This window comes from Xiphophorus hellerii, chromosome 6 (genome assembly GCF_003331165.1).
Source record: "Xiphophorus hellerii strain 12219 chromosome 6, Xiphophorus_hellerii-4.1, whole genome shotgun sequence".
NCBI lineage: Eukaryota > Metazoa > Chordata > Actinopteri > Cyprinodontiformes > Poeciliidae > Xiphophorus > Xiphophorus hellerii.
Genome location: NC_045677.1, coordinates 23,975,770 through 23,994,457, shown reverse-complemented (window position 1 = coordinate 23,994,457; position 18,688 = coordinate 23,975,770). Strand labels below are relative to the sequence as shown.

At 36.5% G+C, this 18,688-nt stretch overlaps 1 protein-coding gene across 1 annotated transcript in view; it reads left to right on the top strand.

Annotated features, from left to right (window-relative positions):
- Positions 1-677: 677 nt before the first annotated feature.
- Positions 678-18,688, top strand: part of ak5 (adenylate kinase 5) — a 103,083-nt gene continuing 85,072 nt past the window's right edge. Inside the window, exons 1-4 of the mRNA XM_032564968.1 lie at positions 678-1,084; positions 2,992-3,178; positions 7,989-8,156; positions 12,305-12,477. Of these exons, the coding sequence (XP_032420859.1) occupies positions 1,025-1,084; positions 2,992-3,178; positions 7,989-8,156; positions 12,305-12,477 (588 nt within the window). The 5' untranslated portion in view covers positions 678-1,024. The remainder of the gene's footprint in view (positions 1,085-2,991; positions 3,179-7,988; positions 8,157-12,304; positions 12,478-18,688) is intronic.

The following is an 18,688-nucleotide window of genomic DNA, read 5'->3' as shown; positions in this document are numbered from 1 at the left end:
AAATTTTAGATTAATCTCAGAAATTTTCTAAACAAAAACCTTTTTCTTAGGAGGAAATTTACTCTGTACGCTCGTCTTAAATTAATAAGTTGTAAGTCCATGTCTTTCGACATCATTTATAAATATGCACTTTATAAGCTTGTCCCAATTTTCTTAGGTAGATTTGAGTTTTAAAATGTGATGGTGCATATTCAAACATTTCAGATTTTAATAAAAAGTCTGAATTTTGAAGGAAAAAGTCACAATTCTGAGGGAAAAAACAGAATTCGAGTTTAGGGCCAATAAAATTATTTTTTAAAATTAGATTTAATCTTAGAAATGTTCGAAAAAATAAAAACGAGCTCCAAAAGTCAAAACTTTGCTAGAAAAAATGAAATTTTCTTAGATTTTTCAAGCAAATTTTCGACTTTTGTAGCTCATGAATGCCCTTTTTGGCTGAAATGTACTATTTTTTTCCTCTATGTACAATGACCTTAATATGCCGTTGTATAGATTTGCCTAATGCATAAACAATTTGCATGATTCTGAGAAAAAAAGTCGTAATTCTGAGTTTAAGGGCAGAGGGTGTCTTCAGTGGCCCTCATCCTCTTTCGTGTGGATGCGCTGTGCGTAAACATGAAGTTTCAGTTCTGACCGCAAACGCCACCAGGAGGCGTGGCGTGCGCTCTTCTGCATACAGAACCCGCAAGCCGCTGTCAGCAGAGCACAGGCTGTCCAAACCGGAGCAGCGCGCTGCAAGCGAAGCGCTGCGGGAGGCGAGAAAAAGAGTCCAACCGATCCACGCATCCGCACCACTGAGAAGGAGCAGGCGGAGGAAGAGGAGGAGGAGCAGGGCGGCGCGGTGGCATCACCTGCAGGAATCCACTTGAGAAGTCCGCAAGGACAGGAGCGGGGAAAATGCGCTGAAAGGAGATCTGTCACGAACTCGCTCATTAACCAAAGATAAATCAGAGGGAAAACAGGTGGGAAAAATCCGCCTCCGATAAGTTTCTCATTCAAAAATAAAGAGGAAATCCAGCTGGAGATGAATACCAACGATGCCAAGGAGTATCTGGCACGGAGGGAGATACCTCAGCTGTTTGAGGTGAGAGATGGAGCTGACATGATGTTTACTACATCATTTCAATCTGAAGCGTTGCAATGTGCGCTGGAGAGGGTCTTATGTGTCATCTTTTACCAGTGAAGCAGAAAATATTACAGCTGAAAGCTTAAAAACAAGCGCATCATGCTGGTTTAATGATCCAGAAGCCGTTTTAAAAACTGCAGTTTAACAAGTATATAATGCATTTTAAGTTATTGCAGATGTTTAGCAGATAAATGTGAAAATAATGACTGTTTCTGCAAGAATGCACGCATATTTAAACAATATAAGTGGCAATCTTCTCACGTTTCTCTTACTTCTCACATAATTACGTTCTGAGTTTGCAGGATTATTGATATAAGATTACTTCTGCTCAGAGGACAGTAAATTATCTCCTCCACTTAATTACAGTCAATCCCCACTGTGTTGTGTAGCAAATGTATGCAAGCAATCAGTGCAATCACTGCTGCTTGTTTGCAGTCAGCTTAAATTACGTTAAGCAGCAAAGAGGCACATCATCATAGCTACTATTTTGGTGCGTTCAAACAGCAACTGAGGCTCTGATGCTGTTTTCGTCATCTGTCTGACCAGAAAGTAAGTGAAACTTCTGGAGGCTTTTCATGATGTATTAGAGGTGGAGGAAGGGTGGAAATCAAGAAGGAAGTCCCTGAGGAAAGTGTTGTTTTGGAACAGTTAGGGCAGAGGTTTTTCCTTTTTTAATGGCAGCAATAGAAAGAAAAGGTCATCAGGGTCCTCACAGCGAAAGGACAAAATCTTAACAAGCATTTTTGGTCTAGTTTCTTGTGGAAATATCTTAGTAGACTTGAAATGAGACAGAAACTAACTTATAAGTAACTTTTCAGCACAATATACTAGCTTCTTTTAGGAAAATAATTCCTTAATAATGGTTAAAAAATATTAGTTCCACTGCCAGAATATTTCATTTTTGACAAGACATTTTTCCAATTTTGTAAGCAATTTTGTAAGCAAAAACTGTACTCAAGTATGAGATACTTCAACATATTTGTACTCAAGTAAAAGCAAAAAGCAGCCGTCCAAGAAATTACTCAAGAAAGACTAAAAAAGTATTTGGTAAAACGTTTACTCAATTACTGAGTAACTTTTAAATTATCAATCATTTAATATTTAAAAATCACATCATCAGACGGACCAAAACATAAAGTTAAGTGGACATTTTTGTATTTTAAGGATGAAGGTGACAATAATTCATATAAGTAACAAAAAATAACAAAATCATGCAAAATAAAATGTTTCCAAATCAGTTTCTTTCAATAAAAAAACTTTTGAAACTTTAACAAAAACTGCAGCTGTGTGTCTGTTAAATGTTTGGTTAAAATATGTTTGCTCTTCATTCAGTAGGTAGAAAATCCAGAAATGTTACTCAAATGAGAGTAGAAATACTCTTATTTGAGTAAAATAAGAGTATTAGGAATACTTATTTTTACTTTTAGGAGTAAAAATATTCCTAAAAGTATTCTTTTTCCAAAATGTTACTCAGGTAAATGAATTGAGTAAATGTACTAGATTCTGGTTATAAATGAAATAATAGTGCTTTTTCATCAAAGTGAAGGAATTATTAACTCTAAAGATCCTGTGTGTTGCTGAAAAGTTACTTATAATTTAGTTTTCCCTTATTTCAAATGTAATAAGATATTTGCACTAAAAACTAGACCAAAAATACTTGGTAAGATTTTGTGTTTTTGCAGTGCTGCCCTGTTTTGCCAGACAGGGTCATGGACAAAATGAGATGATTGGTTCCCCAGCTGGAGACCAGACAGCAGGCAGGTTTTGAACTTTAGATCTCATTAGTTGCTCAGCTCCACTTTACTCCCACAGAACAACAACGACTCTCTTCTCTAACTACACCTCATCCTCTCCGCTCCCCACAGAGTCTGCTGACTGGTTTGATGTACTACCGGCCCGATGACCCCATAGACTACTTGGAAGGCTGTCTGAAGAAGGTCCGGGAGCTCGGCGGCACCGAAAAGGTGCGGTGGGACACTTTTGTGGGCCAGGAGAGGAAGTCCCTTCCTCCGCTCAACGGCGGCCAGTCGCGCCGGTCCCTCTTCAGAAACGGTGAGGCTGCAGAAAGACACGAGTTCAAGGTCGTTAAATGTGAAGTACTTGTCCATAAAAGTAGGGAAATGTTTTATCACAAACTGTATTATCAGTGTTTCACTGATTATGTGGTACACCATCACAAAAGAGTGATGAAATATGAAGAAATATATATTTATTTCAAACTGGTTTTTAAAAACAAAGAAAGCCAAAAACAAAATAATTAGTTTTCCACCTACTTTTCCTTTTGAAAAGGAGTAGGAAGAAACAAACACTTATTCGATCCTGCCTCTTATCTCAATTTAATCAAATGTATTAAATACTAACTCAGTACTTCTCAGACATTTATGAATAAAAACATGTTGTGGTATCCATATGTCTATTCAGTTTGCTAAAGAACCAACAAATAAGTTATATACCATTAAAACCAAATAATTACAAACTGACTAGAAACTAGACCAAAATACTTGATAAGATTTTGTGTTTTGTAGAGTAGATTTTTTTATTAGCAGTTTAAACTGAGCAGTTCAAGGCCGTTTAATGTGAATTTATCCACAAAACTAGGCAAATGCCTAAATTAGAACCACATAAAATATATTTTTGTCCACTAGCAAACACAAAACTGCAATAAAAATGATGAAAAAGTAGTTACCCGGTCAAAGTCCTTGTTGGCCCCGCTCTCTAACCCGTGAACGTTCGCCTCCGGCCAGTAAATATCCCACAATGCACCTGTACATTTAAACTTTACAGGACAGCTGTGCACATGATCCAATCACATCCCTTATACGTTCCATATGCATTTCAGTTCAAAACCCAGCCACCTTACCGTATTACCATGATGTAGTGTTTACAGCCATTTGTTACAGTGTATTTGGTCACAAACTGTATTTTGTTGATTATGTGATACAACAACACAAAATAGCGCCTAATTATACAGTCATAGAAACTGTATAATTACCAAGAAGCTGGTAATTATAGTTATTAGTATGATTACCAACACAAAATCTTACCAAGTATTTTTGTTTTACTTTCTAGTGCAAATATTTTAGTTAACTTAAAATAAGACAAAACTAACTTGCATGTAACTTTTGAGCAACATATAGGAGCTTGTTTTAAGTCAATAATTCTTTAATATTGATTAGAAAAAGTACAAGTTCTACTTACAGATTATTTAACCAACAGCATGTGAAAATGTATTATTGTATTACATTTACTTGAAACCAGCTCCTATATATAGCTTGTAAATTAGTTTTGTCTCATTTCAAGTGTATTAAGAAATTTGCAGCAGAAACTAGACCACAATACTGGTAAGATCTTGTGTTAAGTTTGTGTAGTATATGCATTCATATTCTACCACAATGAGTAAAAACTTTGCTGAAATGCCTCAACGAGTTCTTCATATCTGTTTGACACTTTGGGTTTTGTTCCTCTTTGATTAGGTCAGTCTTGTTAGCTCCTCATAGTGTTTCTAGTTATGTTTATTTCATATAGTTAGTTATTGTTACTCTAGTTTAATCAGTTTTCATTTCATTAGGTCTAATTATTCCTTAGTGTTTGTATTCTGAAGCTCAGACTGAAGGGAGAGCTGGAGAGGTCACGTGAACTTCAATGTTTAAGTCTTACTGTAGATTCTTCATTATGTTTGACTACGGCATTTTAACACATGCATACTCTTTGATTTTAACCATTTAATTGTAGCTCTTTTGTAGAAATTGGGAACCTTATGTAAATATAGTTGCAGCCATTAAAAAAAGGTTTGATGTGACAGTGCAAAAATGCTTTTCATGTCTCAGCAGAGTATCTGACTGTAAGGTGCTCATCAGAGAGACAATCTGGAGGAAGAAACTGTTTCTGCTTTTTGTAAATAATACTCTGTATCGCCGATCTGAAGATAAAAAAAAGTCTAAACAGTTTGTGTCCAGGATGTGTGGGGTCTGCAGAGATGCTAGCTGCCCTTTTTGTGACCCTAGATTTGTACAAGTCAGCCCTGATGATTTATACTGACACTCTGATTACTAATTAGATTACTAATGGAAAAAAGGTTGAACTTTGGGTGGGCATTTGTTGTTTATCATTTATCATGATCAATTTCTTATCATGGGAAGATTTTCATTCATTCTTGTCACAATAAATCCCAATTAATGTTTAAAAACTTCTAAAGCTGTCCAGGTCAGGATTGTTTTTAATATTTTTCTCCACTGTTTGTGTAATAAAGGACATTAATAAATGTCAAACTTGAAAATATGATTAAATCAATCAATTTTATTTATAAAGCACCCTTCATACTAAAAGCAGCTGAAAGTGCTGTACAGATCAATAAAAACAAACAACCCAAACTCCAGTTACTGTGTGCAGTTTGGTGATATAAATCACACTTCTTTATGTGACTTGTGTCCTAAAGAAAACATCAGAAACGGGAATGTTTATTAAGAACAGTATTTGTTCTTAATAAACAAATACTGCTAAAAATGCTGTGTCATGCAGACATACACTTACATTTAAAAAAAGTAATAAATAGTTCTTATCGTCAATAATACCACAAAATATTGTGATAAAACATTAATCCATACTGTAGGCTGAACTGGATTTTATTTAAGTTTATCATCATAAAGTAAGATGAATACCACGCTTCTCAATTTTTTATTTGTAAAAAAAAAAATAAAAACTCAATGTGATGCAGCAAGGACAGTCATGCATCATTATTTTTTCCACTTCACATTTATGTGCTACTGTTAGGTCTCTTATAAATAACATTAACATTTATTATTCTAATATGAAAAAATGTAATTAAATACAAGGGACATGAATGCTTTATAGTTCTGACAAAAGAAGTAACATTTTTTACAGCTTATATATAATTTAATAGCGAAAAATTGTCATAAAATGTATGTAAAAGAAATAAAATGTTTTTCTTTTGAAGAAAGCTAAAAGCATCCCATTCTGCTCCGTGTTTTAACAGTGAAGGGTGCTGACATTTGCAGAGCACCTTGAGGAGTTCATTCGCAGATCCTCTGTTTAGGCTCTTGTGTTTTCCTTTGAAGTACAGGAAGGAGAATAAGAGGTCTCTTCCGCTGGCTCTAATGTGATGTGTATCCATGTGCGTCACCCACTCTCACTCTCTGAAAAGTGCCAAAAGTGAGACACCTGAGCTCTCGCTGCAAAATTGATGTTTTTTTTTTGTTTGTTTGTTCTTTTTTTCCAGATAAGATTCCTGTGTGTCCAGTGTGCATTTAATTACCAACATGAATGAACTCTCTTCACTGGAGATAAACTTGTGCAGTTAATCAGTAATCTTTGCTGTCTTTTCAGCGGTTATCAATTACAGTTACAACCCTGTGCAGGTGGATGCATTGCGGAAAAGCCCCGTTTATGCAAAACCTGGTCGAAATTTGCAAGGCAAAATCAAATTCAGTTACACAGTCAAAATCGGCATGCTTGTGTTTTTATTTAAACTTCAAAGCTTCCTCTCTTATTTTCTGAAGTACGGGGTTTTGGCTGCTTTGAAAACAAAGATCTGCAACATCCTGTGTGTGTCTGAGCAAGGGAAAAACAAATACCTGCAGTTATTCTGGTTGTGCCACAAAACTTCACAGAGAGGTAGAGATCGTACAAATAAAAAAAGCAGTGACCGGCAGGTTTACGATTTCAAGAAAGTGTGTTGAAGAAAGCCTGAAAGCGGCAGTGTTTTGCTGAGCTGAGCGGCCGGCTGATGAGCGTTGTTGATAATTGGAGCTTGTGGCTGAAGCTCATATCTGCCATGTTTCAAAACCCTGTCAAAAGGAAAATCTGCTCTGATGTCTTGATTTCATTCCTGCCTCCCAACTGATTTATGCCACTGCAAAAACACAAAATCTTACCAAGAATGTTTGGTTTAATGTTACTTTCTACAAATATCATAGTTTTGTCATATTTCTAGAGTACTAACTTACAAATAACTTTTCAGCAAAATATAAAAGTTTGTTATAAGTCAATTATTTATAATATTGATGAAAAAGTACTAGTTCCACTGGCAGATTATTTGTGTTGTGTCACTAAAAATCTCATTAAAATGTGTTGAGGATTGTGGTTATAATGTGGAAAAATTTACAAAAGTTCTAACGTTAGTCATATTATTGTATAGTAGAACATAAAAGTAGAAGGTAGCAGATTGTATCAGTAATTTGTAAATTTATTAATAGGATTAATGTTGTGACAGATATATAATCGATACTTTAATCACCAGGAACTGAATTATTTTGTTTTGTTTTGTCATGCAAGTTTTACTTGATTGGCCATTCAGACAATTTTCACTGTTAGTGTAAATACTGGTTGTGAACAATGTTCACTATAAATATATGGCACTAGCAAGCAGTAAACTTCCACACTGTATAAACAAAACAAAAAAAAACATATCTAATTTACGGTAAAACACTGGCAGCTGTGGATGCCAGAATTTTATCATATAAATACAGATTTTACTGTATTTATTTTTAAATACTTTTTTTACAGTGATGTCTCTGTCTGCTCCCTCTGGCAGTCATAATCTAGTCTTCTGATAAATTTGCCCATTTACTTTGTTGTAGGTCGACTACCGATTACATTGATTTATGAATGCAGTAAACTGTTAAAACATACAGATATGCTACACAGAACGATTAGCAACCGTACTGAAGTAGCTCTGTTAGCATATGTAGCTAACATGTTGTTCTCTCTAATTTACGGTAAAGACAACTCATCAATTAATAAAACGACCGAGACGTTTCAGGAATAGTCTTTTATCGATGTATAAATATAACTTTGTTTCAGAAATCTAAATTTATATAATCTTGTTGTTGTCTTTGTGCCACAGTTTTGCCCGAAAGCCCCAACTTCCCCTACAGACGGTATGACCGCCTCCCTCCCATCAGCCAGTTCTCCATCGAGAGCGACTCGGACCTGTCAGAGACGGCCGAGCTCATCGAGGAGTACGAGGTGTTCGACCCGTCCAGGCCGCGACCCAAAGTCATCCTCGTCATCGGTAAAGGAGCGCTGCCAAAACGCCAGCATTTAGAGTGTGTTTTACGTCAGATGAGACGCAGAAAATGCGTGTGTGCGAGTGTGTGTTGCGTCACAAACGGTCATAGGCGGAAAACCCGGAGAAGTCGGAAAAAATATTGGAAAAGTCTACAATTGTCTCCACAAAGAAATCATAAAAGAAATATTTGAATTTAAACAATATCAATATGAAAAGGCGAAAGAAACAAAGAACAAAATAAATCCGCCATTCATCAAAGAAAACAAATAATACATTTTTAGATCCCCCCGCCATTTTTAAAGCCATGGTTCAGTCCAAAGTGTAGGAGGAGCAACAACAGCGCTGCTAACAGCACAGGCTCCGTTAGAGCCTCTGAAATGAGGAGCTAGCTTTGGCTAGGCAGCACAAAAAACACTCTCCAATAAGTAAAAAGTTAAAGCAAAAGAAGTGGAACTAATTTTATTTACTCTCATTGGTCAATAGGAAGAAACACATTAACAATAAAAATCAGACTGCAGTTTGTTGTTTCATTACTTTGGCCTTGGAAATCCAAACTAGCATAACTGGCTACATTGTTCTGATAGACTTAAGCATTTTTTGTCAAAGGTAGCAAATATTTCAATCATATTTAGCCCTTTAACGCTTATGTTAATGAGAAGAGTTTGAAATAGGAGGAAGTGGCTGAGTGTTAAAACTAGCCGACAGCTCGTTGTATGGGAGCTGCAGAGGAGAAAAAGAGCAGGTAGAAAAACAGAAAATTATACCTTTATTTCTTACCATCAGTGTAGAGAGAGTCTTTACAACCACAAAAAAACATGCTGATATTTTTCAATAAAAACCCTGGTGCTTTGAGCGTTAAGTTTAAGTTATGATACTTCCCAGATATGCATTTCTGCCTACTAATAGGTTCTTAGGCATCCAGGACATGGACAAATCAATGAGAAATTTTATTAAATGGAGTTACTCATTAAAACTTGTTTTTATTTCAAGCCTTAAGTTTTTGTAAAGTGACACTGAACCAAACCAAATATCGAAACATTTCAATATTAGTTTGACTTTTACGGTTTTCAATAGTTTGTTTACTGAGAAAAACACGTTTGATGTGCAATACCACTTGCTAGTCATTTCTGGTCTTGCAGCTTTAACACATCAAAAAATTTTAATCCACATTTTACATGACATTTCACTATAACCAAAATTGATCTTAAGAAATTTCTCTGTTCATGGTCCCCCCCATCGATAATGAGATAGGATTTCCTCTCTTGCAAACGATGCTCAGTGCTTTCATATTAAAGGATTTAGAAATGCAAAGATGCTGATGAAGTAAAACTTTGTGGTCTGGATAGGAATCTAAGTCCATTTCCTGGTATCCGAGCTCTCTTGTATCATCAGAGCTGATCTCGCTTCATGTTCGCTTCATGTTCCTCAGTGTTAATCTGATTTCCTTGGCTTGCTTGCTTTAAGCTGTCAAATAATCTCATTTATCTTGTTAATCATTTCCACAACAAGTCCTGAACCTATCTGAGCTCAAACGCAGCTTCAAGACAGTTTATAAAAGGTTGAGAAGAAGCAAGAAAACGACTTCGGTCTCTTCTTGAGGTCTTTCATTTGAATGGCTCTCTGTGGAGTGGCTGATGGGTGTTTGTCCTCGCAGCACAAAGTCAGTGCCTGTCCGTCGCTTTAAGAGCATGCTGTGCCCTGGTTTTGAAGGGAAAAGCAGCATGGCAGCTGCTGTCACCTCCACAGAAGATCATGGTGAATGTTTTGTGTGTCAGGTGTTGCAGAAAGCTGTTGGCTGCGAGGAGGATGTTAGGATGTGAAGAAGAATTACAAAATGCAAATACAAAGCACCTGGCATGATAACAAATTGTCCCAGAAGTTATTGCAATAAATGATAATATTGCTGTTTTGAGACCATTTTCAATTAGTGAAATGGTAATAATGCAAGAACACGATGTCAAAGATTAACAAACTTTAAGTACTAATGAACATTAACACTGGAACTGGAGGACATTTTAAATATCCAAAATAAATAATCAAAACAAATAAAATAGATACTAAAGTCCCTGTAAACATAACTGTCCTTTAAAAATGACTGAAGCTTTTTGTCATCCAGTCTTTGGTAGAAAGAGAGACAAGAGAAAAAAAAAATCAATCATGCAAATGGAAATTAGTTGTTTTAATTTATCTCGCTATTAATTGATTAACTGGTTTTTGTGGCTTTCAAACAGACTTTTATTTTCCAAGTAACTATAAACAAAACATGTTTGTCTGAATCCGTATGAGGAAAAATAAAAATAAATACCTTCACAGTCCAGACTCATGTGAAATTCCCAAAATTATCAGATCAACATTTTCTGCCACTCTTATTAGTAAAAATGTGCAAAAACACAAAGTAAATTCATCTTTTATTTAAAAAACTCTCACCGAAAAAAGAAAAACAATAGAAATTTAATCTGAACACAATTTACGTTCCAGTTGAATATTTGCTTTTACAGAGAGAAGATCTTTTATCAGGGATCTTTGCACAATCTCTTTAGACCAAGGGCGTTCAAAGGATGGTCCAGGGGCCATTTGTAGCCCCTGCACTCCTTTTGTGCGGCCCATCCAAACACAATTCACAAATAAATTAAATAAATTGGGACAAAACTACAATTTAAACAAATATCTTACTGAAAAGGTTCGATGCAACATAAAGTGATTGTTTTTAAAAAACTTTCTGGTTTCCTTCTGTTGTCATGGTAACTAGGACCACATCTATTCATTGACTTTATAATCTAAAGCACATAAATCTGCTTTTAATTTCTGTATTAAAAGTTGGCTAAATACAGTTACTGTTTTCAAATGAAGAGCTAGTGCTTGTTTTTATTGCTGAGAACGAACAAAATATTTTTTCTGTTTTCTTAAACGAACAAAATATTTTTTCTGTTTTCTTAAATCGAGGCCAAAATAAAAAGCAAACTGCATACCTGTCATTTAACAAGGAAAATCCATTTGAAGTTTTGGATCAGTCAGATTCCTACCAAAAAAAGAAGGAAGAAACTGATTATTTTATTTGCTTAATTAAAATAGTTTTGCTAAGTTCATTGTTTAGTAGTTAAAAATAAAAGCAAAATTTTTGATGATTTTAGTTTTTAAAAGTTATATGGGTCAATAGTACAATTGCACATCTTTGAAAAGCATTAGTAGAGACTCCTGCACAGCCAACACATGGTTTCTGGATGGTAAATCAGCAACAAAACATTTGTTTTTTCCAGCAGCCATTGTACAGCACATGCAGGGTAAAACCAGCTGACCAATCATGTTGGAGTTTCACTGAGGTTGCTAGGTAACAGGCTGAGCTTGACTGGGGCTGCCAGGTAACAGTGAAGTTCCCCGTTGAATGTGACTTAGTTGGATGTTTTTTTTTTGAAAAGGTCAATTTTCCAGATTGCCAAAAAAACGGCTGAGTCTTTTTTTTTTAAACACTTGGGCTGCTGTTAGAAACAGCAGAGATGGAAATATAAAAACATGCAAAATGTTAATCTTTCATAACAGTTCCGCTTTAACACGCTGGTGTAACTGGGATAAAACAGAACTGACTCCATTAAGATCCTGGAAAGTGTTGGAAATCAAAAGTGCTTCTGCATGAGAATGCACCAGAGCAAACATAATTTTATTATGGATAAATCAATCCATGGAACCTAAATCGTCTGAATGTTATTTTATTTCTGACACACCAACCTGGAAAAACTCTAGCAGAGATTTCCAGAAACCTGGAAATGAAGCAAAACTCTCAGAAAAAAGAGCATTCAGATTTCCACAAGGTTTCCCTCAGCGTGTAAAATTATCTTACTCAAGTTTCTGTTTTCCTTCATCAACCTTCAGGCAGTTTTACTCAAAATATGACCTTTATAAGGGTCTGTCACTGTTCATTTTGCTGAAATATAATCACTTTATGTTTGCAATTCTGCTTTAGGTTGATAAAAAATTTTGACACCATTAATCCAAAGATATTCGGTGAGAAAATATGATTTCTTTATGTTCTCCTCCTCCTCCTCCACAAACACACACACTTAATCACACACAGGCCTGATTTCTCTCACCCACACACACGACAACAAACCTCCCCAAAAACATCAACAGCTCTCTCTTTCTCCCTCTGCGCTCAGGTGGCCCTGGCAGCGGCAAAGGAACACAGAGCCTGAAAATCGCCGAGCGCTACGGCTTCCAGTACATGTCTGTGGGCGAGCTGCTGAGGAAGAAGATGATCCACAATGCCACCAGCAACAGGAAGTGGAGCCTGATCGCCAAAATCATCACCAACGGCGAGCTGGCGCCGCAGGTAGCCGAGACACAGAGACACAGACGTGTTGGCAGGGGGGGCGGGTGAGATGGACTAAATATTTTGGGAGAAATAAGCGGCATGTCCAGACACTCGGGTCAGGTTGTTATCACAGCATGAATGCAGCGAGGAACTAATTGGCAGAAGGCGCATGACAAGCATGCTGGAGAGAGAGGATGTTTATCTGTCTTATTAGCATCCATCTTTCTAAGGTAATTACTCCGCTTGGAAGAAAATGAGCGCTGACCCCCTCCCGTGACTGTTTACGCTTCACTCTTTCTAACAGAGTACCTAGCATAATTATAACACAATAACATATCCCCAGTTCAGCGTCTGACATTAACTGGATTCACCTCAGAGGGGTTTTTTTCCCCTGCACAGCTTCTACCTGTTATTAAAAACAAACTCAGAGCAACATCTCAAACAATAGAGAGCAGGAACTTTCGATAAAAACAGCTGCAGCTGAGATTAAACCGGCAAATGCTCAGCAAAACACAACAGACATTTTCTTTACGTCTTAAATCAATCAATCAATTAATCAAATTTTATTTGTATAGCACATTTCAGCAGCAAGGCATTTCAAAGTGCTTTACAGCATATCAAACACAGAAACACAAAGTCATCAAGTGGGGAGTTCTTGCTCTTGCATCCATAGATGGTTTACCTGTTACACTCCTACTGTGTTATATGGAACGAAATACCTGTTGGTATTTTTATTCCCACTCACGCTCACAATCACGCAGTTTAAAATGATGTAAACAGCCTTTTAATGGGCTTCTGGCACGAGGCTCCGTACACCTCTTTCACAGAATTTCGAGCAGGGACTCCGTCGTCCCTCACGGATTTTTGTGCAATTCTATGGTACCTGTTAGTGTCTAGAATTTACAGGGTTTCCGTTACGCGCAATGAATTAAAGTCTAGTTTTCAGTTCAGAGTCTCTCTTTAGATTTCTCTTCATCCTTAATGCTGCAGTATGGAGCTTTTACAAAAATGTTTTTTCCACATTTGTTAAAACTAACCATGTTGTGACAATATCACAATATCCTCCCTGAGCTGCTAATGCAGTCTGAAGTAATGCACAGCTCCCGGTCAAAAACAGCCAATCAGAGCCAGGAGGTTGGTCTTAGTCAATCGATATCATGTACTTGCTGCTAAATGTGCTAATGGTGGAGAAACAACTTACAGTTACAGGAAAACCATTTTTCAGTGGCTATGCTAGCTTGAGGATATGCTATCAGGAAGAAGCTCTACCATAGCAAAGAGAAACACAGGAAGATGATTGGCAGCGCTAAGGCCAACCCCTGGCTCTGATTGGTTGTTTCTAGTTAGCACTGGGATAAAGCAGAGGAGCTCAGTTTTTTCAAAAAGTATCCATGTCATACTGTACTTTCACGACAAAGTGACAGTTTAAACAAATATGGAAAATATATGTAATTTTTTTTATTAAAAAAAGTTACATAATGCTGCTTTAAGCTGTCAGATAATAACTGTTAAATCCTCACCAGTGGAGTGAAAACTGTGGATAAAACAGCATAGATCACGTCACCAGTTTGGCAATATCTCAGACATTTAAAACAAAAAAATTAATCAATAATTATTTATTTCAACTGATGTGACATGCTTATATCATTTTTCAGCCCTAGACTGATGGATTATAGATATTAGAGAGTATATGTAAGTAATACTCAAAACCACCTGAGTGATCAATCATGTTTGCTCTTATTGTAAAATATTCTACTCCATGTGTTATAATACCAAACAGGTGGAGTAACTCCACTCGTTTTTCATTGAAAACATCTCCAGAGGATGGTTTTTACGACCTAGTGATGTGTTGCCGTCGCTGCGAGGTCGTGACACAGACGTAAGCCTTGGACCTCGTCATAAAGAGCCCGTTTTAGCTTGAGGATTCTCATAAATTATCCGCACTAACCGCCTTAGTCATCGTTCATCTTCCTTCTCCTGACATGTCTAAGACATTAGTTTGCCCTTGCAGCGGTTCAGTCGAGATGAGGCAAACAGCAAAGTAGGCCAACCAGCAATCATAAATCAAAAAGTGGCTTCTTGGCATCGGTTCATACTGTAAGTTTTGGTTTGTTTATGAATTAAATTACTAAGTTGTGACTTTAGTTATTCCTACATTGTTCTTGCTGTTTCATAGGGAGTTAGCTAAGATTGAACGTGCCTTATATGAAAAAAAAATCGAAATTTTCACCAGAAATTTCTTCATTATTGGCTTTTTATCTGATAGACCAGCAGAAAATCATTCATTAGTGAAGTAAACAGAAAATTGAGACATAGATTTCTAATTTTGTTTTGCAGAAATCAGTGAAGTGTGTTGTGCATCTATTTTCCATCCTACTTACTCTGATAAGTCTAGATAAAACCCAGTGCAACTAATTAGTTAATGGAGTCCATCTGTGTGTAGTTTATTCTCGGTAAAAATCCAGCTGTTCTGAAAACACCACAGATGTCTTTTAAATGTTTGAGGTTTTTGGCTGAGCAACAGACAGGTCAGAGATGAAGTTGTGAGGAAATTTTGCTCCTAAAAACAAGATTTGCTTCTAAAATAATGTTGAAAGCTTTAAACATCTCAGAGAGAGATGTGCAATACCTCATCTCAATATGGAAACGCGTAGAACGACTGCAAATCAACCAAAAATTGGCTGATCACCTAAACTGACTGCATCAAAAAAGCAGAAAAGAAGCAGATGGTAGCTCTAAGAAATTGCAAATGAGAGAAAATATTTTTAAAAAGTAGCCTTTGTTTCAATCATCTCTTTTGATGGAGTAATTATGAAGATATAGTCATAATGTTACTAGACAGACACAATTTTATCAAAAGTAGGTCTTAAAATAACAAGAAAAAAATTGTTTTATGGAGAAAAAACTTGCATAACTACTTTTGCTATTTTTCTGTTGGCGTTCTCATAAAATTACTACTTTATTCTCCTATTATCACAACTTTGTTCTGGTAATAATAATACTTAATTCTCGTGTTTTTATAACATCGTGACTTTATTCTTGTAAAAATGTTTACAAAAGTCACAGCCTAGCCCTTAAATTTTGTCATAGACTTGGCTTGAACTCAAAGTCCAAATAAACAGAAGTTGTTTAATAAACAAAACAAAGTGCTTGTAAAGCAAGATGAGCGTGGTGAAAAAAAAAAATCCAGATTTTCCAAAAATGAAATATTCAAAAACTAAAACTTAAATGGATCAATTAAATTGATTTAACACCCAGCCCTACATAAAACAAAATTTTCCGCCTACATGATGTACAACTAATGATCAACATCACCCTGAACACAACTCTTCTTCTCTGAATATGAGGTGGCAGCATCATACTGCACCGTTAAAAACAAACAAACAAACAAAAACATAATTTTTTACAGTAAAATACCATCAGCTGTAGTTGCCAGAATCCACCATAAAATTCCAGGTAAAACTTTTTTTTCCCTTCACAGTTAAATGTCTTTCTTGTTAATTTTGCAGTGAAAAATGGTGCTGGAGTCAATATTTTACCATAAAAGAAAATGTTTTAAATGCGTTTATCCACAAAATAGACATGAACACAACCTATAAAATTAATGTACAAATGTAAAATATGCAAATGATTGTTTTCACTGATTAATTTACCGGTACATCAAATCAACTGTTTTAAATTGTCTTACAGTTTATAGATTTTTCCTGTCACAATTTTACTGTTAATTACCGTTGAATATACAGATATTTTTGCTGAAATGCGTCAAGATGCTCAAGCTTTACTGAGATTGAGTTATTTTACAATGATGATTAATCAAAATGTCCTAGAAGGCTTGGATTTGAATGAAAATGTTTTTCTAAACAGTGTTGACTTAGGAGGGATGAACTCAAATGAACTTTTCAGATTTTTATTTCTAAATTCATGAATCATGAATGTTTGTGGTCGTAAGGTGACAAAATGTGAATAGAGGCGACTTCTACATGGCACTATTCAGGCTCGATTGAAAAAACTTCAGTTATGTTCATCACATAAACACATTTTTCTAAATGTAATTAAAGCTGTAATAGCGCTGAAGTTGCAAATGATCCAATAAGGCTGAAAGCGCAGATGAAGCAGCACTTCACTCAGCCAAAAGCTGTTTGTCTCTCTGAGCCTTTTTCTCAGCAATCCCACCTGTCCTCTGAAAGGAAGCTCTTGGACTGTCGACAGCCAGCTCTAAAATTAAACACAGAAAGCACAATTGCTTTTATTCTCTTAGTCTGTGAAGTATCTTCATCTTAAGAGAGCTTCAGCAGAGAAAAGGGCAGTTTTAGAACCAGTGTTGCATTATTCTGAGTTGGTTTTCCTCACATTTCCAGCCATTTACAGTCTATCTTAATAAAACCATTTTGACCTTTAGATTAGTTTGAATCCCTGCATGGATGGCAGCTTGCATTCAGAAACTAAACGCTTCAGTTAGTCGGGTTATTTTTAGACCAGAGCATTGCATCATGCATCTCTGCCATACTGCAAATTACTTTCTGCCCAGAGAGATGCGTTCGAACATGTTGACCTCCTCCAGCCATGGGGAAGTAAGTGATGCTAAAAGAAGTTAACATCCTGTGGCTTGAGGAGGTCGTCGCTCTGCCGCAGTTACAACCATTAAAGAAACCATTAGATAAAGATGAACACATCAGTGGAAATTGCACAAGTTGAACAACTTCCTCTTCAGTCAGCTATTGTCACGTTACTGCAACAAACTTTACTAGTTTTCATCAATTAAGTTTATTTGTATAGTACATTTCAGCAACAATCGTCAAGTGCCGTCATCACACATCAAAATGTTGATTAATGTTTTATTTATAATGAAAAAAAGCGACTCTAAACAGGTGGGATTTTAGTCTAGATTTAAAGAATCTCAGTTTTTCGGCTGTTTTGCAGTTTTCTTTAAGTTTGTTCCAGATTTGTGGTGCATAGGAGCTGAACGCTGCTTTTCCATGTTGGTTCTGGGGACACAGAACCAGAACCAGAAGACTTGAGAGGTCTGAAAGGTTGCTATGACGACAGCAGATCTTTAATGTATTATGGTGCTTAGCCGTTCATTGATTTATAACGGCGCTTTCACACCAGAGGCGTTACGCGCATCAGAAACACCTCTGACGCTTCAAGTTCGACGACTGTGCACTTTTGGTGCGTTCACACCAAACGCGTTTTGAGCGTGAGGCGCGTCTGGCTTACATTCAAAGTTTGTGTGGAGCGTCTGACGCGCATTGGACGCGCTCGACAAGTCAAATACTCAAAACAATGCAAATGCAAATTATTGTTTTCACTGATTAATTTGCCAGTACATCAGATCAACAGTTTTAAATTGTCCTACAGTTTAAAACTGTTGAAAACTGTTCAAACCGCGGCGTGATTTGGACCGCTAGACACTCAAAATGAGCAGCAATGGACCCTCGACGCGCCTCCACGCAGACTATGAAAGTTAACCAGACTAACATTCAAAACGCGTTTATTGTGAACACACCATAAAACAACAGTACCATATTTTCCAGACTATACAGTGCACCTCACAATAAGCTGCACCTACAAAGTTTAAAAAAAAAACAAAAAAACTGGAAACGACCGCTCTTGGTTTTTCACAAGTAAAATAAATAAATAAATCTATCAAGGACGCAGCCCTCCGTCTCCAACGCCGAACCATGGATTTGTTCACACTGAGCTTACGTGCAGCGGCTCTATTTCCTTCCTGTTCTACCAGATCGATAGCCTTCAATGTAAAAGCTGCATTATAAAAACTGTTTTGTGTGGTTTCTATGATGGGGGGCATAAGTTTGAAAACATTTCTCCGTCGTGCCTGCTCCTAGCATGTGCTAAATGAAAATTAGCGCTTCCGTCTTTGATTTCCAATTTTGACTTCCAATGATTCACTTTCTGCTAAAGCGCCCCCTGGCAGTTGAAGAAAAATCCACAGAAAAGCCGCACCGGGCTGCAAGCCGCATAGCTCAAGAGTGGCAAAAACGTAGCGGCTTATAGTCCGAAAAATACAGTATTTTAAATTCTATTCTCTGAATCTGAATATTTTTTTGTTAAGCACTGTAAATTATTTTTTATAATCTGTTGCTGAAATGATTCTCCCTAAGGAAAACACCTACCAGTTCTGTTATTTGTATTGGTCCAGAAACTAATGACCGCCCTGCAGATATGGCAGAATCTCTTTTATTGCTTTTTATTAAAAATAAATAAATAA